Below are 23,567 nucleotides of genomic sequence, written 5' to 3' on the forward strand. Positions count from 1 at the left end.
AGGCACGCGGCCTGAGCGCGCAGTCTCTCCCGGCCCGTGTGGACCCGCTCACGGCGGACGCACGACCAGAGCGGAGGGTCGGGGGCCTGACCGGGGCGGGGCCCGGACGGCGGCACGAGAAAGGCACTGCTCGGTGATCCTGTAGTACACAGGACCGGGCGGGGCCCCTGGTGCTGGGCGCTGAAGGAGATGTGGTACCCCCGCCTCCACCCTGACCACCCTCAGAATTCGGGGGAGGCGCCCCTGAAAGTGCTCGAGAAGCTCAGAAAACACCTCTCGCCCACGTGTTTGTCTCTATCGCTCTGCGTTCTGTACGCTGCCCCTTCCGGGGCTCAGGGGCCACACGAATTTGCGGGAGCGAAGGATTTCAGGTAATTACAGAAAGCTACCTTTGATTTTTATTTTCAACCTCCCGAACTTGCAAAAAACCCCCTGAAGACTAAACGTTAATGAAATGCAGGAGACAAGCAGGGGTATGAAATATAATGGTAATCACTTAAAAATAAATGACCAAAAACGCACAGGAAGAAAGACCAGATGGAAATAAACCGGAAATCTCAGCATCAGATTTCTATGACTTTCCCTTTTTTAAAAGTAGGAGGATTACATTAATAACTTGGGGAAAAGTGGGATATATATTGACTTATGGTTTATGTGTATTTGTGAGAGCAAACGCGGGACACAGCGGATCAGAAGGAGATCCCCACCTGCACGAGGAAGACTACGTTTTACTCGTCTACTTACTTGTCTTGATAACTGTCCAGGAGGTGAGACAGCACGCGTAAAATACTCTCAATATTCTAGGGGGGGAAGAAAAGAGACAAAGGGCAGCAATGAACTGTTTTCTTTCTGTAAACATGTTTTAAGGTGCTTAAGCACTAGTCTTACAACTTTCACAAATAAAACTCAAGATTTAAAATTATACCATTTTCTCCACCCCCAAAAATGGGGAAAGACAGGTAGGAAGGAGGAAGGGTGCCAGCACCTGGGGTCACTTCTAACCCTGCCTCCCACAATCACACACACCCCAAAGCTACTGTTTCGCTGAGTTCTATTTACTGAAACAGAGTAAATTCAAGTCAATCAACCCTTTTCCCTAAGACATCGTGACCCCTCCTGGTTCTCTTGTCTCCAAGTGCTTCCCTCTGTCAGGTTTTCAGAAAAGGAGAATCAAGCTCTGTTTAGTTTTTGCTCTGCTTTTGCTAAGCAAGGACTAAGCGCCGATTCCAGGCAACGCACCTCTGAGTTTCTGTTGTAGATTTCCCGAAGTCCTTGAAACCGGTAGTAGGTCCCTAGAAGGCAGTCCAGGACACGAGGAGGAAAGCGACTTGAAAAGTCAATGAGACCATTCATGTAATGAACCAAGCTGCTCAGAGGGAGCAAACTGAACCAGGACCGGAACAGATACTCATCCACATTGAGCAAATGTTTGTTCTCTTCCATAAGTTGGAGCAACTGTTTCCTGTATAAAGGAAAACAGGAACAGGAATAAAGGGCAGCCGTGAGGTCGGTAAAGTGGTCAAAGGTAAGAAAAATGATGGGAGACGGGATCCAGAGTTCAGATTTCAAAAATAATTGAAACGCTAAGTAGTCAATCAACTGAGAATAACAGCCTATTGGGAATTCACCAGCACGGGTGAGCTCTGAGGACACGGTACAGTGAGACCAGCCAGTCACAAAGGACAAGTGCTGTGTGGTTGCACTTCAGTGAGGTCCCGAAGAGTCAGAGCCATGGACACAGACGGTAGAGTAGGGGGTACCAGGCGCTGGTTGGTGGGGGGAGTTGGTAATTGTTGTTTAATGGGGACAGTTTCAGTTTTATAAGATGAAAAGTTCTAGAGATGAATGGGGGTGAGGGGCGCACAAAAATGTGAATATACTTAATGCCACCAAACCGTGCACTTAAAACGATCAAAATGGTAAATTGTACATTATGTATATTTTACCACAATAATAAAAGAACTCACCAAGAATTATGCACTTTGGCAGTTGCACTGAGATACAATTGGCATGACACTGTGTAAGTCTGAGGTGTGCAATGTGTTGACTTGATGCATTTATGTATTACGAAATGATCAGCACCACAGCACCAGCTGAATCCTGCACCCACTGTGTCAGGTAAGTGCCATTTCTCTTCCGTGGTGAGAACGTTTAAGACCTACTCTCTTAGCAACCTTCAAGGAAACAACACGGTACCGCTAACTGCAGTCGCCGTGCTGCACATCGGCTCCCCAGAGCTTCACCTCATCGTCTTCTTTCTTTCTTGTCTTCTAACTGGAGTTCGTTCTGTTTGACCAACATCCCCCCTTTCTCCACCCCCTAGGCCCCTGGGGGTCACCATTCTTCTCTCTGCTTCTGGGTTTGACTTTTTCAGATTTCACACGGAAGTGACATCATCTAGTACTCGTCTTTATGTACCTGACTTATCTCTAATGTCCTCAAGGTCCATCCACGTTGTTGCAAATGACAAGATCCCCCCTTTTGTGGCTGAATAATATTCCATCATATATGTTCATGGATACCTCATACACACACACACACACACACACACACACCCCACACACATCTTTACCCAGTCGCCTGTTGATGGACACTTGGGTTTTTTCCGTGTCTTGGCTGTTGTGAATAGTGCTGCAATGAACGTGGGGATGCAGGTGTCTCTCTGAGACCCTGATTCCATTTCCCTGGGATACAGACCTACAAGTGGGATTGCTGGATCACAAGGCAGTTCTTTTTTCAACCTGTTTTCCATTGTGGGTACATCAATCCACGAACTAAGCATTTGATGCGTGAATAAGCAAGCGCCCTGGGTCAACCAGTCTACGCGAACCCAGGCCAGTGAGCTGTTCTGTAACACTGTCCTAGAGACCCAAAAAGACGACCGTTGGAAAATAAACAGAGTGCCACAAAGTGACAGAGGCTACGAGAAACACATGGATAAAGGTTCACTACATACTTAAAGGCAACTTTTGCCTAAAAGACACGATCTTTGGGACCAATGACAATGCTTGTCATTCTCCAGTTAAATTTCTCCTAGATAGTTGCTCTTCTAGATTAATGCCCCCTGAAGGGGCTTTAAAATACATAGAATTATATAAATAATCTTAATTTGGTTTTAATTTCAAAAGGTTCCAATGGCGGTGAAAAATCAGTAAGTGAATTTAGCTCACTGTTTCAACCCGTACAAACCTACAGGCTGGATCTTACTGGTCTGGGGGAGTGGAGCCAGGGGAGACTTGGATTAATCAGACAAAAGACAAGTAAATGGGAGATGTTATCTGTGCTTGGAAATGAGCATTGGTATTAGTATTTTGGTATTTGATTTGTATTTATTTTTCTTGTGTGAATTGTGCTTTCTGTGTCTTCTCTAAGAAAGCTTTGCTTGCCCCAAGATGGAACTTCACTGCCTCAGATGTGTCCCTCCCATATGCAAAGCCTCTGACCTGTGCAATTCTGCTTTCAGGAATTTACCTTGAGGAAATAATTGGACAGAGAAAATTACAATGGAGTGCCTCAAAGCATGCTTACAAAGCCAAACTGCGGAAGCAATCCAAGTGTCCAGGAACAGAGAACTAGCTAAGCAAAACACTATAATAGTAGGTATCATTATAATAGTAGGTGCAAATCCACTGGCAAAAAACCTGCACAAAATACTGTGAAGTGAAAAGGGAGGTTGCAAAACAGGACAAACAGCCTATCATAGAGGTGGGGACTGTGTGTGGGGGGAACTGGATGAAGGCAGTCAAAAGACACGAACTTCCAGCTGTAAGATAAGTGAGTACTGGGGATGTGATGTACCACGTGGTAAATATAATTAACACTGCTGGGTGTTACACGTGAAAGTTGTCCAGAGTAGATGCTAAGAATTCTCATCACAAGGGGAAAAAATTTCTCCTTTTCCTTTCATTTTGTATCTACATGAAATGAAGGAAGTTCACTGAACTTATGACGGTCATCATTTCATGATGTATGTAAGTCAAATCATGACTCTGTACACCTTAAACTTACACAGGGCTGCATGTCAATTATAGCACCATAAAACTGTAAGAAACATAAATGAATATAAATAATCTATCTTCTGTGGTGTTTTTTTCAGCATATAAAGCACCCACATACCCACATTTGGAGAAAACCCTGGAAATACACCTGCCAAAGCACTGACGGCAATGATTACCCCTGGGGTTGCATTTTTGCACATTATTTCTTGCATGTTTAAAACTTTGTAAAGAAGTACATCGTTTCCATCACTAGAAGCAGGAACCAGGGGTCCTAAGAGCCCACTGGAGACCTTGGAAGCAGTTTCATGATTCCGAGATTTACATAGTAAGGGCAGCTCTACAACTTACCGACTCGAACTTTCTTCTCGATACTCAGAGTAGGAGATGCCTTCAAGGGCTGCCCAGGCGTCCTCGGGCTGCAAGCCGGCGTCCCTGGCTGGCGGGGACAGCTGCATGCAGTGGTGCAGCACAGGTAGGATGCACACCCAAAGATCCTCTTTCTCGTCCACACACAATTGACACAAGTTTACCAAGAACACTCGCCAGCTAGGAAGGGGACAGAGATCCCACCGTGAGCCAGGGGAAACTCGCCAGCTAGGAAGGGGGACAGGGACCCCGCCGTGAGCCAGGGCGGCCAGTGTCAGGCTCACCCTGGGGGTCTGAGGCCCACCAGGGAAAAGCCAGCTCCTTGCCCAGAACGGAAGAGAACTCTGGGTGTTAGAGCACAGAGTGACCAGTCAAGGAGAAACCTGGGCTCAGGGGAGACAAGGGCCCCCTCGGCATCCCCACAAATCCTCAGGCCCCAAGCAGGCCCGCGAGAAGCCCCACAGCAAGCTCCCGATGGCATCTTCCCATCCCCCCCGACAGGGAGGGGACAGAGGTCCAGAGGCCCGTGATCACCACTGGGGCTTGCGCCCAGGCTGCCTGGCACCAGTAAATCTAAGTATCATGTAAGCGGGGAGCTTGCAACCAACACCTGGCGTGTCCCCCACAATCACAAAACAGGCGTGCTTTTCCAGGCCTGGAAACACTGGTACCAACTTAGTACCTCAGCCAGCATTTCGTCTCTCTTTCAAAAGGAACAGGGTTTAGCTGGGTGTTCGAAATTTGCAAAACCACGAGGCAGGTGCCCTATAAGGCCTGCTGCTCAAGGAAGGCCACCCAATATTATCCTCCAGTCCAATTCAAACAGCTGCACAGAAAACCCTTCGATCATCAGAGGGTTCTGAGGTGGTGCCCTCCACCCAACGAAACGTAAATGCCTTCAGGCCAAGCCGCGGCCTCCACTCCTCGAGCGGGGCCCCAGCTCCGGGACGGGGAACGGCGGCAGCAGAGGCCGCGGGGAGGGCACCCACGGGGCTCCCATGTCTCACCACGACTCCCCAAGTGCACGTCCGCAGGGCTGAGTCATGATACAGAATAAAGCTTCTTCAAAGCAGGCATCAAGAGAGTAGGTAATAAAGTGAAGACAGAGCACACAGAGGCTAGAAAAGAGGCTCACGGGGTAAATGTTTAAACAGTGAGCAGCAACGTCACGGGGGGTTTTTTATTCCCTGTATGTTTTCATCCATTCTATGACAAGCACTGATTTTTGTAATCAGATGAAAACCATGAGATGCAGCTAGAAAATCTCTACACACAAACATACACACACACACACACACACTACCTCTGAGATGTTTCAAGGATGTGGATCAGGTCGTTGCGAAGGTCGTCTGGGGAACTGGCGTTGGAGCAAAGGAGGAGACAGAGTGAGTGCAGGTCACTTGCCGATAAGTGTAACTCAATTTTTTCCGCTGAGAAAAGGGCGATCAGGCCCATTCTCAATTTACTCTTCACTGGGCAGGCTTCAGGCAGGGCTTCCCTACTCCGTTCCAGAAGTGGTGCCATTTTCCTTTTCAGACACTCCCACAGGTGCCTCTTCACCTGATCCCAGGAGAAAAAGAAGGCACGAGAGCCATGGCGTTGAATCCACCAGAGAGGACAAGAGCTGCCCATCCCTGCCCTTAGTTCCCCTTCAGCTGGGCAGGGGGCCAGGGCCCGAGGGGCAAGGAAAACTCTGTGGAGGGGTCACACCACCTGCCTCCCCACTAAGCCCCGAGCTTGCCCCTCCCCGGGCCTTTGGGAGGTGCCACTAGTGGTGTGTCCAGAGGCCTTGGCGTGGTGGAGGGGCTCTCAGGTGGGGGCCTTGAGGCTTATGGCTTAAAAGGGTTCACCAGTCATCTCACATGTGGCTCCAGGTATGTCTCAAAAATGCCTAAGCCAGGGCACAGAGCAGGTGAAGATGCCGTGAAGGAGGGGCCACCCTTCTCTCCATTCTGCCCCAGGACAGATGAGGGGGCGGGATCAGCGTGGGGGTGGGGCCAGGCGAGGAGGTGGGAGGAGGAAGAAAATGGGGAGGATGAACAATTCCCAAGAGGTGGTGCTAGGAGGAAAGGGACTGAAAGGTCCACCTGACCTCGTTCACCAGATCCACTGAATCTAGGGGTCATCTGGCCAGGGGAGCGGGGTGGCGCTGACCGCCCAGGGGGAGAGAAGGGAGCTGTCGCTGACACCCGAGCCCGGTACCTCCTCCTCTTTGTACTGCAGGGCGCTCCACTGCTGTTCTTCCCCCTCATAGATCATGGGCACGCGGATGACAGAATAGAACTGCTGGAACTGGGTGAAAAAGCTCTTTAAATTCATGGTGTTCCAGGTCTCGAGGATGCTGAAAATGCCGTCCAGCATGACTGCAGCCGCGGTCTGCTTCCCTTTCACCAAGTCTTTCCTCGTACCGTCTGTTAAACGATCCTTCATCCTTTGCCACATCCCAGGGGAATTCATACAGATTATATCATCATACTGATGCCAGTCTAAGAATAAAAGGGCAACATCACACTCAGGGGCACCAAAACCCACTGGGCCTGGACAGCCCACCCTGGAAAGTTGGCCTTGACCAGAAGAAACAGCATGAAGGACCCACGGAAGGGAAGACAGGAAAACCACAGAATGTGGTAAACAGAAAGAAGGCAGCCAGCACGCACTCCATCCAGGCACCCAGGCACTTCCACAGGCATGCAACACAGGGTCCCTGCAACACAGGGTCCCTGCGGGGGAAGCACGACTGGGTTTAGGGCAGGTATCCTAGGCACCCTACTGTGATTCGAGTGAGGCCCGAGGCCACATGATTCAGCCACCCTGAAAACACCTGGAAGGTGTCTTTGTCGAACTAAATGGCTCAGCACACTTGGTGCGTGAGTTCCTTAGAAAATGACCACACACGGGTCAAAAGTTTCATCCTGAAACCACGTCACTCAGTAGCAATTGTGCAGCATTTTGGTAAGTTACTTGGTGCAAGTGCTCATCTCCTCTACCCTTGAACCGTGGCGCCCACTCCATGAAGGACAGTGCGGGTCACACGGCAGATGAGACAGCCCTCAACACGGGTCAAGGGCTAGAGCCAAGGCTGCCCTTCTTTCCAGCTGAAATGATACGAGTGTAGACCTAGAAAACCCAGGAAAGTCAATCATCAAATAATTAGAAGGCAGAGAGGTCAGCAAGTCACCAGAGAGAATGTGGACACAGAACAACGGGAAAGTCAGAAAGGCGGAGCCTCTGCCCAGCCCCTCACCGGCTCCTTGTCACTCATCCTGTTGTCTTGCTGGAGTGCTCCCTGCCCATCTCCGCCCCATACTTGCCTGCCCTGCCCAGGATCACTCCAATCTCTCAGGCCTCAACCTCCCATGGAAGCCTTTCCTGCTATGTTCCTCACACTTGGGGGACACAGAGGGTCTCTCTTGGCCTTGTGAAAATGCCCTTCCAGACAGAAGGTGAGTGAGGGCTGCCGGCCTGGGATGGGCCAGTGCCGTGGAGGGGGAGGGGGAGGCAGGGGACACCCACTACCCCAGGACACTGGGGCAGGGAGGGATGTTAATGGTCTTGGTCTCGGGGAATCTACTGGAAGAGTAGAAACGAAATGTTTACGTTCCTATCCCCTACAGTAAAGAGAAAGCTAATCCAAGTCAGAAAAAGTACAAAAATGAACAAGGCAACAAGGTGGACAGAAAAGACACAATTTGTCAAAAGTGAGTTTTCCATCGACAGTCACAATAAATGCCAGTGGGCTGAATTCCTTGATTAAAGAAGATCAGACTGAATGGGGAAAAAAAGAAAAGAAACAAGCCAACAAAAGTCCAGCAGAACAGAGACGTTAGTCACTGCAAGGGGTGAATCTGAGAGGAGACAGCAGAGGTGGACAAAAGCCACAAGCAACGAGGCCAGGAGGGTGGGCAAGGGACACGGACACACCAGAATCCGTTTCAGGCAGAACACAGCACAGGACGGACAGCATTCGAAGGGACAGAGCCCTAACTGTGGCTGTTTCTGCCACCAGCACGCACTTCCGCTGTCCGGGTCTCCCCGTATCACAGGGCTGGAGTGGAACCTTCTTTGCCCACCCACCCTCGTGCCAGTGTTTCTGCCAACAAGAGTGCTCACAGGAGGTTTAGAAAGAGGAAGAGAGGAGGGAAGACATCTCCCTCACTCTCTCTGTTTATTGGGATTAATGAAATCTATACTAATTTAACATAGATAAACCACCACCACACCAAAGGGAGCAAAGCATAGAACCTCTCAATCAACAAAATTCCAGTGCCTTCCAGACACTCCTCCCAAATCACCTGCATTGATGATGCCAGGGGCTGGGACACTTCCCAACCTGGGCTTAATCAGTGACCTCCAGACACGCGGAAAGCCACCACCACCCCAGCTTTCCCACCAGCCTGTCCATTGGTTGCTATGACTCACCTCCTTCCCATTTAAAACACCTGACCCGGGTACCGTTTCCCAAGGAGTTCTAATGTCAACCTACCAACAGGACACCTGAACAAGAAAGCAGCCCACACTGAGAAGTAACAAGTTAGAGTGCCCGTGGGCCTTTGAAAGAAGAAGGGAAAAAGCTCTAACATCCATTTTTAAAAAAAAGCTTGCAAAATATAATTATTGAAAAACACCACTTGGAACAGTATCATGATTAAGGAAGCACATGAGAATAAAGCTGCTTGGCAATTCTGAGTTACTCTCCAACTTAAAAATCTGTTTAATGACAAACAGCTCATACAACTCAGTATCATAAAAACAAACAACCCAACAAAAAAATGGAGAGAAGACCTAAACAGACCTTTCTTTAAAGAAGGTGGCCAACAGGCACATTAAAAGATGTTCAGCATCGCTAATCATCAGAGAAACGCAAATCAAAACCACAGTGAGGTGTCTGTCACCTGGCACCAGCCAGAATGGCCAGCATCAAAAAGCCAGCAAATAACAAACGCTGCAGAGAATGTGGAGAAAAGGGAGCCTCCTACGCTCCTGGTGGGAGTGCAAAGTGGTGCAGCCACTCTGGAGAACAGTTTGGAGTTTCCTTAAGAAACTGAAAACAGAGCTGCTATGTGACCCAGCAATCCCACTCCTGGGCATGTATCTGGAGAAAACTCTAATTCAAAAAGATACCTCCACCCCAGTGTTCACAGCAGCACTATTTACAACAGCCAAGACATGGAAGCACCTAAGTGTCCATCCACAGCTGACTGGACAAAGATGTAGTAAATTTATACAATGGTATACTATTCAGCCATAAAAAAGAATGAAATGCCATTTTTAGCAACATGGATGGACCTGGAGATGAGCATGCCAAGTGAAGTAAGTCAGAGAAAAATAAATATCATATAATATCACTTATGTGTGGAATCAAAAAAAAATACAAATGAATTTATTTACAAAGCAGAAACAGACTCATATGTGGAAAACAAACTTACGGTTACCGAAGGGGAAAGGGAGAGGGTGGGAGGGGTAAATTAGGAGTTTGGGATTAACAGAAACACACTACCATATATAAAAGCTAAACTCCATCCAAACTCCTGACCCACCGAATCCATGAGTGTAATAAAATTATCATTTTATGCCCTCTCCCCCCAAATAAATCAGTGAACAAAATAAAGCACCTGATCTTGGTGACAGACAAGAACATCTCTCTCAGAAGCTGACAAGTCAGTCTTTTTAAACAAGGTTTTTAATATTAAATAGGCTTTACGTAGTAGGCATACGTAAAACTTTTGAGTCCCCCAAATTGATTATCCATTCTTTCTGAGCACACATGGAATATTTATGTTGGGCCAGGAATTAGGCCACAAAGAAGATCTGAGCAAGTTCCTAAAAGTAGAATTCAAACAGACTCTGTGTATAAAACACAGTGCACACACACACACACACACATCCCCTACATATACACCCTAGACACACACACCATACACACACACCGGACACACATACCACACCACACACACACCCTGGACACACACACACCATAAACACACACACCCATATATACACCCCAGACACACACCCCAGACACAAACACCACATCACACACACACACACACCCCCTACATATACATCCCAGACACACACACACCATACACACACACTGGACACACATTCCACACCACACATACCCCCTGGACACACACACCACACACACACCCCACATATACACCCCAGACACACATCCCGGACACACACACACCAGACACACATAACATACACACACAGCACACACACACCATACACACACACTACACCACACACACCACACACACTACACCACACACACACTACATGCAGTATTGATACCGCACAGAGCGAAGAAAAAAAATTAGATACAGACAAGAGAAAGAGAAACAGAGAATAACGTAAAAAGAATACAGAAGGGTGACAGTGGTGGCAGACAGCAGAGGACGGGGCCCCTGCCAGCTTCTGCTGGATGGCTCTCTCATCCACTGTCGCCGTTTGGAAATGCGGGGTGAGCGTGGTCCTGGCAGCCCCGGGTCCCTCTCCCTCGCCCCTGCTCACTGCGGCCCTTCTCTGCCCCAGCCCCCTTCCTACCCAGCAGTGACATCTTCTCTCCTGTCCCTTATTAAAAATCCTTTTCCTTGTTTCCTCTTGTAAGTGAGCGGTTCAGCTAAACTGATCCGAAACACGCTTCCAAACTCAGGTTTATGAAACACAGAGCCGGGGGCTGGGACAGGGCCAGTGCTGAGCAGAGGACCCACGCGGACCAAGGAAAGCCTTTGCTCCCCAGAGGGGCAGCCCAGCACTAGAGGCCAGCCCTTCTGAGCCCCGATCAGGAGCCCAGACCTCACTTACCTCCCGAGCCCAGAAGGGAAGGCTTGACTTTCAGGCAGCGGTTCACGTGCTCGCCCTCCTTCTGCTGAGGTTTGTAGATGAACTCATAATCCACTGTGCCCTTGCCTCGTGAGACGACGTACTTGTACGGGATGGGCGTGCCCACGTGCTGCCTGGAAATGACGGTGCTGCCTTCCACAAGGCACCTGTTTTTACCTAAGTCCCTGCGAATACACAGGACGCCAGCTGGTTATCCGGAAGCCCTCTCTCAGAAACTTGACTTCTTCCCAAACAGCATGGCATGCAGACCCAGAGCCACAGACTGCTGCTGAGCAAGACGACGCTTCCAGAACGGGCACCGCTTCCCTCGAAGGCAGCAGGAGTCGGGCCCGGGTGAGGTGTCACTAGAAGTGACTTACATATGGGAAACAGTTGTTCGGACCATTCGCCCTCCAAAAATTCTAAGACTGCGATCGACCCGATCTGGGTCACGGTCTCAAATGTATTCCGAAGACGGGACATTCCGCACATTTCTTAAAGGGGCACTCGGCATACTCACTTGGTGTAGTACATCTCACAAACATTATGACTCCATTTGGGCTTCCCGAGTTCTTCTCCGCCCCTGACAAATATTTTGTGTTTGCTGGGGTCGAATTCGAAATGTTCAGAAACGATTGCATGGAAGCACACCGTGATTCCTTCGGCGGAGCTCAGCGGGCTGGAGGCACGTCACAGAGAACACTGATGAGATCTAGATCTGTCTACCCCTCCGAGCGCGCGCACACACGCGTGGACGCACTCGAGTGCACAAAACCCACGTGCACACACGCAGGCACACGCGACCCGTTTCTCGGCAGGGCGTTAACACACACCCCAGCAAAGTGCGGGAGCGTCCACACTTCAGACAGACTGCCTGCCCTGCGGGTCCCCAGGCTGTCCTTCTCAGTGGAGGAGGAGGGTGGGCACAGTGGGGCCGACCTCCGTCCAGCTCCGAGGAGCGGGGGGCAGTGGCGGGAGGGGGTGGGTTCGCACTCTGGGACACGACAGATTCTCTCCTGACTTCTCTAAGGCCCGTGCTGCCTCCAGGACCCCAGGGACTGTGTGCTGGAGTTTTTAAACCAAGCGAGGAGTTGGGACAGATGCCCCGCCCCTGCCTCCCTCCCAAGTGTTCTCCTCTCCTGGAAATGAGTCAACAAAAGGGCAGCCTGGGACCCTCCCCTGGGGCGGGGCGGGGCGGGGCCGGCTCGCACCCACCTCTCCTCAGCTCCTTGGGCGTCCGCGCTCTGGTTCCTTTGCTCCTTCCCTTTCACTGCAGCTGCATCGCTCCTGCCATTCCCCTCTGACTTCTTTGGGTCCTGCGGCTTGGCTTTCTGGCAAGTTTCACCTGCTTTCCCTTCTGGAACAGCAGTCTGGTCCTTGGTTTTGGCTTCCTGGAACAAGGAACCCAACCCCGACCTTTACGACCAGCCTCCACATCTGCCCCCAGCAATGGTCACTTCTCACAGTGACTGGAGTGGACACGCCCCTTCCCTGCTCAGAACCTTCAAATGCCTTCAGGTCCACTCACCACAGCCGCCGAGGGCCCTCTCCCCAGCATCATCAAGGCCCCTAGTTCCCTCACTTCCTCGTGGGAGAACCAGCTTCCTGGCTGCTCCCTGAACAGGCCCTCCACACTCTACCTCAGGGCCTTTGCATGTGCCCAGATACCCATGAGCTAGCCTGGCACCCAGTTCCAGCACCCCCGCCCCTTGCCCTTCTCCCCTCGGCACTTCTGTCTTTCTTCCTCTGGAATGTGAGCTCTAGAAGGCAGGAGGTGGCCTTGTTCCTGGCCACACCCTTGGCACCTGACACATGTTCACCAAATGATTAAATTGAGCTGTGGAAGGACCGGGGCCAAAAGGAGTAGACTGTGGGATAGATGGCGGGAACAAGGATAGCTCCCCAGAGAGAGCAGACCAGGCAGGAATGAGACACTTTACCTGGCGGTGGCCTCGGGAAGCAGGGGCGCTTGTGGGCGGCTGTTCTGTTTTCTCAGTCTTACTTTTAACTTCCTTCCCAGCCCCTTTCCCAGGACCAGCTGGCTTGGCTGCAGTATCACTTGCCTGGAAGAAATAAAGACCCCACAACTTCAGGGCAGAGATGACAAAATGGACAGGGAAACTGTGACTTGGCAGTGGAAGGGTCGGTACCTGCACCCTGCCCAGTGGCAGAGGTCAGCAGGGCAAGGTGGAGGGGCAGCCCCTTGCACAGCCCCCTCCCCGGGAGCAAGTCCCAGTGGAGGCCCTGCCAGACAGGGAGGCGCTGTCAGAACCGCACAGCACAGCAAGGCACCGAGGGCAGGGCGGACCAACCCCAGGCCTCACTCCTCTGATGACTCACCCCGGAGGATGCGGAGGTCCGAGGCCCCTCCCCGGGCTTGGAGCGGCCCCCCTTTGGCTCTGGCAGTGGGGGTTTCTGGGCAGCATCTTTCTCCTGAGGACGGCCTTCGCTGGAAGAAGTGGGGAGGCCTTTGCCCTTGGAGGGGTTGGGGGAGTGGTGGCCCCTCCCTTCCGGTAGGGCTCCTCCCGGAGTTGTGTCCTGGGATGCCGGGCTGCTTGGAGACTTGGTGCCCGTGGCTGCTTCTGTCCCTCCTGAGCTCTGGCCCTGCAGAGGGTGGTCACCAGCCTCCGGTGGCGTCACGCCCACACCTGGGGGCTGGCTCGGCTGGCGAGTGGGACCACCCCGCTGAGCTGGGCTTTGGGGTGGGGCTGTGTCCTGGAACCCAGGGCTTGCAAGTGAATTCAGGTTGTTGGGGCCCAAGGAGGCCAGGGACAAGGAGTCCAGCTCTGCAGCTGCGGGACCGTTTTGATTCTTTTTCTTCCTTTTCTTCCTTTTGCTCTAAACAGAAAAAGAGACACTAATTTTACTTTACTTCTCAGATTTACTCTGCTCTCACCAATGTTCTCCTCCAACTGCCTTTCAATTTCTGTCACGCTTAGCTCCACCAAACCACCTGACATCTGCTAAATCTGCCATTTCCTTACTTGGAAAGAATGGAATTGAGACACTAAGTGAACAGGAGTGGTGAACAGGGTTGAGGGACACGTGCAGGTCACACGCTCCGTTCAGCCAAATCCAAGCTGAGAACCCCACGTGCAATTCCTTCTGATGGGATGTTCCTGTGAGGACGGTTTTCAAATATCAGACAGCACGTGCAGGCCCCGGAACAATACACTCCTGCGCGGTTTGTATCACGGACAAAACAGACACGAGAACACGAACAGAAGTCTGAGTGTTTCCTTCCTGCACCCGCGCTGGCACGTCCCGCCTCTGCGTGGAGATCCTCACTCAGAGGCCAGAGTCCCCGACTTCAGAATCAGACGTGGCGTGCATGTAGCGGGCCCTTCAAGGGCCTGTGGGGCTGGATTGGTTCATTAAGTGCTAGTGACCTGTGAACCCCACCCCCCAACCCCGCCTGGGCTGAGTCTCCGGGAGGGAGAGAATGAAGACCTCGGGGTTTGCGTGTAGGGTGGGCGGCCTTGTTCTGGGTCAGCTCTTGGATTTTCTCCAAGAGTCCTTACCTGACCTGCTGCCAGCCTGCCTGAAACGACCAGCATGACGCGCACAGGCCGCCCCTGGGGGGCAGCTTCCCGGCCTGGCATAGACACCTGCCAACGGCATGGTGGAAGGAGGCTGAAGGAAGGCCATTTAAGGTGGTCACTTCTCCAGCTTCCAGGACGTACAGATCTCAAGATCTTGCCAACCTGCACATCTGGGGAACCCGAGGTTCTGCATTTCCACAGAGCTGCTGCCACTCCAGGCCTGCGCTGTGGGCAGTAGGGCAGGCAGCGCCCCACCCTGCGTGCCCAGCTCTGACCCAGCTGGTCCGGGCGCCTGGGCGCCAGCGTCCCCTCCCACACAGCCGCCCTGGACACCACGGCGGGGGTGGGGGCGACCCACAGAAGGCTGCGTGCAGACCCATGACCCCAAGCCCTTTGCAGAATCTCTTCCTTCTTCAGTTTGAAACTGGCTTAAATCAAGTCACTTCTGTCCTACAGTGATGTACTCAGGAGCCAGGACCTCTGTCCCAAGCACAAGGAACAAGAGAGTAAAGGATTCCTTCCCCCATAGAGCTGATGGTCTCGCGGGAGAGAAAAGACTAAAGGCAGACGGCTGCAGCTTGTGGGAGGACTCAGAGGCTTCCCAGGGAAGAGGCAACGTTGAGTCCAAGAAGGCAGTCTCGCCCACTTGGCAAAGATCCCCGGGTCCCGCCTGTGTGAAAGTGGCCAGTGCCACGGGCTGCCCCGAGGCTGACCTGCTCACCCAGAACCCAAGCTTCTGCGTGGCCAGAAGACCCTGTATGATCGGTCCTCACCACCTGCCAGCTTCACTCACTCCTGTCCTGCCCCGGCCTCCGGTATGAATCTTGTTTTTTAATTTTCTATATTTTAAGATGCTTTCAGAGGCCTTACTAGTCCCAGAGAGGCCGCCCCGCCAAGGTGAGCTAATTCCCAGAGGGACTAGATGACTCCCCAGGAACAGACCTTTCATACGCAAACCAACCAACACCCCTGACCTGCCCCTGACCTCTCCCTCCGCGCGCCAACATGTCCTGCCCTGCGGCACCCAGGGGCCAGGTACAGGACAGCTAGACAACCCCACAGCCCAGAGCCCACCAAGATTACTCAAACTAGCCAGTCCTACACCTGCTCAAACTTGTCTACCCTGCCCCCCAGAACAGGCTCTGGGCCACGCTCTCCCTGGCTCCTTCTGCCCATGTGTATGGCCCATCGTGGCCGTGCAGGTGGGACCCCGCCTCCTGAGCTCTCTGGTCCTCACTGAGTCATACAATCAGGCCGCCTCCCTGCCGGCTCTTCCCCAGACACCTCCATCACCTAGTGCCCTGCCCCGCACCCCAGCAGACCATCCAGACACCCTCAGTAAGAGAGCAGAGCTTCCCAGAACTCCACCTGCTGTATTTCCCTCCTTAGCAACCGTCGCCCTACAACTCAATACACCTTTATTTTGTTTTCCGCACTGCTGCAGCCACAGGGTCCAGACCGATCCCAGGCCCCCCAGAGGTGCCCCCACGCTTCTGTCCCATTCAGCACATTCCTCAGAAAGTGCCGCGTTCCCCGCTGCAGCGCCTGGTACGTTCCCCTCGCCCAGAGCCCCGTCTGTGCTCAGATCCAAGGACAGGATTTGACTTCTGATTTGCAATTTGCCTTTCTCCGCTTTACCTCGTTTCCTCCTTTTCTTATTCCTATTTGATTGTGCTTTTCAGAAGCTGCTTCCAAACTTTTAGAGTAAGATTTAGATTTTGCACAGGCGACTTGGGAGTTCTCTCAACGCACATCTATGGGGGTGTGAGTGTGCCCTGTGCCCCCACAGGTCTACGGTCAGGGCTGCTGGCACACCTGTAAAGCAAGGCTTGGGGCTAAAGCCTAACTTTTTCCTTGACAAAAATCAAAATTCTTAATTATCGTGCTCTGTAATTCTAACTGCACTGGAGGGAATACGTGCGCCAAAACTAAGCACTGGTTGGGAACGCAGGCACAGATGTGGGTCACGACCCCTGGGAGTGGGAAGTGGGCGGGGGCGGGTGAGAGGAGACCCCAGGAGCTCTGATGATGTGCATAACTTATGACAGACCTAGGTAGGGGGTGAGCATTCACTTTGTTAATCCTGCATCTGTGTTACAAACGCCCTTTATGCTGGGCTTAATATTTCATTAAAACAGTTTTTAAATGAAGAGTTTGCGGACGCGGAAGGGACGCTAGCTAGCTTTCTGGGGACCTGGCCAGGGTTACGAGGCCGCACACACACTTCACACGACACCAGTCACACCTTGATTCAAAGGCTCCACATGCACACACACGGGCTATTCTCATTCCTGCCTAATGAGAACGGACCAGGAAAAAATCAGTCTGTTAATTTGCAGACTTTTTTGGGTCAAAATATACCTGATTTTATAATGAATGTTTTTCCATTAAAAAAAAGAAAAGGCCTCCCAGGAACAGACAGCAGAGAGGAGACCCCCGGTCTGGGGGAAGGCAAGCCAGCCCCGTTCACTCACCTGAGTGCTGGGTCAGGAGCACCCAGGGGGTGTTGCTGGGGACCCCGAGGAGGCACCCACGGCAGGATGTGGGGGTGACAGGTGGGGACACTGACTAGTTGGACAGAAGGTCAGCGAGGCTGCTTGACAAAGACCGAAGTGTTCGAGGCTGACAGGTGAGCCCAAACCTGCCGGGGTCCTCTGGCCCCGCCTGCACTGACAGCAGTGCTGTGCAAGGACCGCGGCACCTTTCCACCCGGCCTCTGATCAAGCACGTCCTTCTAGCCCGCAGGCAGTGCCCGAGCCCCCCTGCAGCCTTCCCTCCCGCCCTCTCCAGACCCAAGTAACCTTTCTCAGCTTCCATCGTCTCTTTTGTAGAACCAGGCAGACGCACGTGGGCAATGCTTCAGCGGGGCGGGGGTGGGTGGGGGGTCCTTTCTATAAACTTCAGGTGTGGCATGGCAGAAGCAACAAGAGAAAAGAACCTGGGATGGGAACCAGAAAGCTCAGGCTGCCCCTAACTACAGGTGTCACTAGGATCAGTGCCGGCCCCTCCCTTACACGCTAGCCAGCTGCAAAGGCGACCACGACTCCACCACAGGGACCGGGAGGAGGAAGTGAGAGACTGTCAGGAAACAGATGCAGCAGAATCTCTGCCCAAGGAACCGCGGGATTGCTGGATTTGCTGGGGGCCTGACTGGACCAGTTCCAGAGCCTCGGAGAGGTGCTCAGACCATCCCTGCCTCCCCGCTGCCTGGTGTCCTGCTCCCACCCTCCCACCCGACTCCAGGAAACGGTCCCTGGAACCTCCCGTTCTCAGCCAAGCGGTTCAAGCAGGATTAACTCTACTCCAGCCCCAGGGTGAGCCTCACCCCAGCCAGTGGCCCAATCAGAGTCACTCAGAATCAAAGGCAGCTTCCCCTCAGGGATGCTTCCTCTTCTCTCTCCAGGGGCCCCAGAGGTGGCATTCTTTTGGCCCCTGCACAATGCAGTGGGAGGTGAATAGCTGTGGAAAGGTCCAGAGTGTTGGAACAGCGGTTGAGAGGCTGCGGAGCTAACTGACATGAGGAGGGCAGTGCGAAGACACAGAGGGACACCTGGACTTCAGGAACATCCTCTAGGTGCCTGGATAAAGCCTTTCCTGCAGCCAGGTCTCCCCGAGGATTTCTTAGTTATGTGAGTGACAATTCTCTTCATCATATTAATTAACCTGGGTCAGGGTTTCAACTTTTTGCAACCGAAATATTCCTAATGGTTAAAATGCTCAAACTTTAAAGTAGCCCCAAGTAAGTCAAGGTAAGCAATGTTCTAACAGCCTTGGTGGCATCAGACGTCAGGCTCTGGTAGACGTACTTGGGCCACAGTGTCCTCAGGGCACCAGACCGCCGTGTCGTGGCATCTCACGGAGGGGGGGGGGCCAGCGTGGCAGGTGCTCATCCCTCGGGGCATCACAGGGGGTGGCAGGAAGCCTCGGACCTTGCGGACAGGTGCCCGCCGTCCTCCCCAGGGAACCTGCATCAGGCCTGCCTTCCAGAAGGAGGGGCACCATCAGCAGGGAAGAAACAATGAAGCTCCCGCCACAGCGAGGTGGGCGACCCTGCAGAACCTGGAGGGCCTGGGAGGTGTGGCTGTGTAAATGCCGGAAGGACCCTTGGAGGGATGTGCCCCAGTTCCTGGAAGACAACCTTTGGGGGAGAGGGTGACACCACGATAACAGCCCTCCGCGTGGACCCCAGACCACAGCCCAGCCCCCAAACAGCAAACCGGTGGGCTTCACATCACTTGGGGCGGCAGCCACCAGCCCAAACCCTCTTTTAACACAAATCAAACCCCACCCATCAGAGGCAACGTGCGGCTCCGGGGAGGTGGGTGCGCCTCTCCTCTGCTCACCCTTCTGGGCGAGCTCTCCCCCAGGCTCCCTGCCCGCTCTCCTTGTCTCCTGTGCACTGTCTCTGATGCCGATTGTTCCGCTAGTGCGCTGATGTCTTCTTTCTTTGAAAGGACTAATTAGGCATTGCAGTTGTGAACCCTTTGTCGCTCACTGCAGTCTTCCAGCCACCTGCCTCCCACAGTCGCCAGTGGTCCCCCGGGACCCAGAACCTGGAATACCCACACGGCCACGTCAGCATTCACACAGGTGTTCCGGTGAAGCTTGTGAGTGTCTACTTTGATAAACAGTCGCCTCTGTTTTCTAGATCTTCCAGGGTGTCTTTCACATTAAAATAGTGAACCCATCTGGTATCTATTTTAGGGTTGAGTTTGCGTAGAGTCGCTTTTTCCAAATGGTGAGCTGTGGCTCAGACACCCCTCACTCAACACAGCTTCGACTCTCAGATTCGTGACACCACCTTCATCAGGAGCTAAACTGCCGCACGCGTGCACACGTGGGTCCGGGTGCTCCCCGCTGCGTGCCTGTTGCTCCGTCAGGTTGTTGTGTCGCTATGTTTGCAGCTCACAGCACATTTTGGTGTCAAATCTCCCACTGACTGTTCAGCTTTTCTCTATAGGAACTCTCGCCAGCTTCCACCCCAGATGGACCTGAGATCATCTTTTGTCAATTTCCAAACAAACAAAAACAACCCCAAACCAAACCTGCTGGGAGCGGTGCTACGTCTACACGCTAACTGGCTAAGTGGATGTGCAAATCTGAGCCAAGCACTGGCCTCTTCATGCTACGAACCCTCTCCTCGGGGAAACTTTACTCGCAGGTTGGCTTTCCTGTGCTGGTAGGTGATGAATGAGCTCTTCACCCTCCCCGCGTTTCCGTCTGAAATTCCAGCTCGTGCGCTGATGTCTGCTGTATTTACAAGGTGCTTCTGCTCTCAACTGATCGACAGACTCAAGCCCAGAGGCAAAGCCCACACCTGGTGCCCCGCTGGCAGCTGCTGCTCCATAAATCTTTCTTAAATGAGTCAGTGGCCACCTGACTCAGGAGAGAGTCTGCGCTCTGTGAAAGACTACAACTAGGCTCCGCAAACATTGCTTCTCAGGGTCTGAGGCCTCGCTGGTTTTCCTCATGAGCAAAAACGCTTTCAGGACAAGTATTAGCTTAGTTTCCATTTTGACACTGTTCGTGAAGCCCACAATACTCCCCAAAGGCTACAGAAAGTGAAAGAAGTCAGGACTTGAGCTTCCAGAAACCAAACACTGAAGTCAGCAGCTCCAGCTACACAGCCAGAATGCAGAACAGAGGCCCACGGCCCCAGGCCCTGGCGGCCGCAGCTCCCCAGGAGGGAGGGGGTCCTGCAGAGGCCCCAGCAGAGGCTGAGCCTGGCCCAGGGGAGACCCGGGCCCCCGCTCTTCTCCGTTAAAAGACTCCTGCGCAGCCTGTGGAGATTTCGGGATGAGTTTTCCCATGTGCCAAAGGAGACAGTCGCCAAATAAATAACAAATGGGGTACAGCTCAAGTGGCAGGGCGCATGCTTAGCACGCACAAGGTCCTGGGTTCAACCCCTAGGACCGCCTCTAAAAATAAGTAAATAAGTCCAATTACCCCCTAAAAAAATAAATAAATAAAAAGATGGATGGCGGAATGGGGGTCACACACAATAAAGCTGAAATTTAATGTCAGCAGAACATCTCAGCATCACAAGAGCCAAACACAGAGGCAACAGCTACCGCGTAGACCAGTCCGGGTATGCAGGAGGCGCACCGCCCGCCAGCCGACAGCAGTCAGGGAGGGCGTGGGCTGTTCCCATGCAAGCCTTGGCGGGAGGCACGTGTTCCACCACTTAGGCAAACTACCTGCTCGGCGGCGTCAGCGACCTCAAACAGGGCTGCATCCTCTTTTCTTCTTTTGCAGGGAGAGGAACTGGCCGCCTCCAGCTCATCGGATGTGCCGTCTCCTGCATCTACAAAACCCTCTGAAGCAACTCCCTGTTGAAACATGTTCAGACAGGGCAGGGTGACCACGAGCACCGCTCCAGGGGAACCTAACGGACTCCTCACTCAGGCCCCAGGCAGGGCTGCCCTCGTGCTAGGGCTGAGCCAGCTCCCCAGCTCCTCTGGGCATCCAGGCTCAGCAGGCAGAGGGTCCTGGGTGTAGGGAACCCAAGAAGGGGCTCCTGCAGGTGGGCGCATGGAGCAAATCCGTGTAAGCGAACTGCCCCACGCTGGAGCTGGTGCCTGCAAGTGTGCAAGCAAGCCTGGGGCCTGGTTCCCTAAGCGCCATCCCAATGTCTGGGCAGCTGTGGGGACATTCCTGGAAGGGGCAGGCAGCCCAGCACCTGAGGCCAGGTCTCCGGGCCTCTCGGGAACCATGGGGGTTGGGTGGGGGCCATGCCGGGCATGGTGCACCCTGGGAGGTACAGAGCCGGCCCTGTATCATCCCCTCCTCCCTCCTGCCTCCTCCTCGTCTGAGGAAGCAATGAGCCCAGAGGGCCTTGCTAATGTGCCCCAGGCCACCAGGCAAGACAGGGCAGAGCCAGGGCCCAGTAACAGGGCAGTTGGGCCCAAAACCAAGGCCCAGCTCCTGTACCACGGCTGCTGCGGATGAGGAGAGAGGTCTGTGAGGCCCTTGGACGTGGGTCCATGGAGTACCTGGGCCTCCCAGATGGGGCCTCAGGCGGGCACTGCCCTCAGGGGAGGCACCAGGGGAAGGCCACCAGCCTCTGATGGAGTGTCAGGCAGGGAAGACAGTCTGCGTGCAAGAGGAATTCTCTGAGAGGCACTTGGCACAGCCCCGTGGGTAAGAAGGGCTCAGGCACAAAGCACCCCACCCCCCAGCCCTGGGCGGCTCCATCCAGCGCGTCTCTTCCTCGTGGGGAAGGTGGGTGGGGCGCTAACGCGACGGGGGGTGGGGGTGGGGAATCAATCCATCAGGTTCTCAAGAGGAAGCAAGAACCAGCAAAGCCACCCAGCTAGTCAGCATCAAAGGGCCACCAAAGAAAGGGCAGGCAGGACGGGAGCGCCCCACCGGCCCTGAAACCCCGACACCCCGCACCCACGCCATGACTGCTGGGCTGGGAGGAGGCCAGTCCAGTGGCCTGGGGCCTGGTTCTGGCCATTTCCCTGGCTCCCCTGCGCGGCTTCCCACTGCTGTCAGGACGTCGCAGGCCCTTCCGACAACTCGCACACCACTCCCTGTCGGGGTTACGTAGGGCCACTGCAGGGACTGGGACTGGTCCCAGGAGCCCCTGTGAGCTGATCACAGACAACGCCACCAGCGCTCCTCTGTTCCCTGCCTCTGCCCTCCTGTCCTGTACGGGCACGTGCACACTCAGGCTTCTGTTCTTAGATCCCCTCTGTGACAATACTATGCAGGTTTCTCATACTGAGGTGAAGGTCGCAACCTAACCTGAAATTACCACCTCAAAGCGCACAGCTCAGTGGCTTTTAGCGCCACACCGCCGTCACTTCCGTCTAATTCAAACGTTCTCGTCCCTCCAGAAGGAGCCTGTGCATCCATGTGGCTTTCTCTAGATTCCCTGCCCACCAATTGTGGCAGCCGTTTCAAAATCTTATTCCCCAGAGGAACCTTTGGCTTTGCACCCCAGGCTTCCAGCATGTCTGCTGGTGACACCAGCTGGCACCTTCCACCAGGCAGACAGGACCTTTCCATCCGCCTTCAGCGCTTTTGAGGGACACCCTCCGCACAGCTGCTTTTCCATCCTTAGAGAGTTAGTTCCAGATAAGGGACATTCCTTCCGGGAACCCCCAGACAGGTCATAACAGACAAGCACACTTCCTTGGCGACAGGTCTGCTCGGCCCCTCTGGAGCCGGGAGCCCACGTCAGAACACCAGAACCAGCCTACATCCTGAGACCCCCTGCCCGCGGGAGGGGAGGGCACGGCTCAGTCGCAGCACCTCAGAGCTCTCCTACGGCCAAGCCCTTTTCTTGATCCTGCACTTGCCTGGCTACTGCAAACCTTGGGCTACTTTCCAGAGTTCCAATAAAGCTTTTTCTTACAGCTCTGCTCACTTTTTGGGGTGTTTCTCTGGGGGGACAGGCCCTTGGAGTTCCCTTCTCTGCCTTGTTTGCTGACGTCACTCAGTTAAGTCTATCTACCTACCTCACATCTTGGTAAACAACAAGGACCTACTGTAACTGTGTTCAGTGTCTGTGACCACCTACAAGGGAAGAGCATCTGGAAAAGAACAGACACATACGTGCAACAGAATCACTCTGCTGTACACCTGAAACACCATAAATCAACTATACTTCAATTAAAAAAAGTAAAGAACATTAAAAAAAGAATTCCCTCACATCTTTAATCTCTGACAGAAGTAACAGTTGGAGGCCACCGTGCTTCCTGCTACAAGAATGATACACATGACACCCTCAGGGTGGAATATTTAGGTGGACTCCAATGTCTGGCCATGAAACACTGAGGCTGTACTGAAATCCTCTGCTGAACCCTCACATGCCTTTCTGAGG

The 23,567-nt window shown here is 53.2% G+C and overlaps 1 protein-coding gene across 1 annotated transcript in view; it reads right to left on the reverse strand.

Moving 5' to 3' along the window:
* The window catches only part of RNF213 (ring finger protein 213), a 101,073-nt gene that overhangs the window by 66,310 nt on the left and 11,196 nt on the right, over positions 1-23,567 (reverse strand). The window contains 10 exon segments of the mRNA XM_014550960.2: positions 745-800; positions 1,240-1,462; positions 4,347-4,544; positions 5,668-5,924; positions 6,567-6,850; positions 11,178-11,380; positions 11,716-11,874; positions 12,411-12,586; positions 13,136-13,258; positions 13,536-14,033. Coding sequence (XP_014406446.2) covers positions 745-800; positions 1,240-1,462; positions 4,347-4,544; positions 5,668-5,924; positions 6,567-6,850; positions 11,178-11,380; positions 11,716-11,874; positions 12,411-12,586; positions 13,136-13,258; positions 13,536-14,033 — 2,177 coding nt within the window.

This window comes from Camelus ferus, chromosome 16 (genome assembly GCF_009834535.1).
Source record: "Camelus ferus isolate YT-003-E chromosome 16, BCGSAC_Cfer_1.0, whole genome shotgun sequence".
Classification (NCBI taxonomy): domain Eukaryota; kingdom Metazoa; phylum Chordata; class Mammalia; order Artiodactyla; family Camelidae; genus Camelus; species Camelus ferus.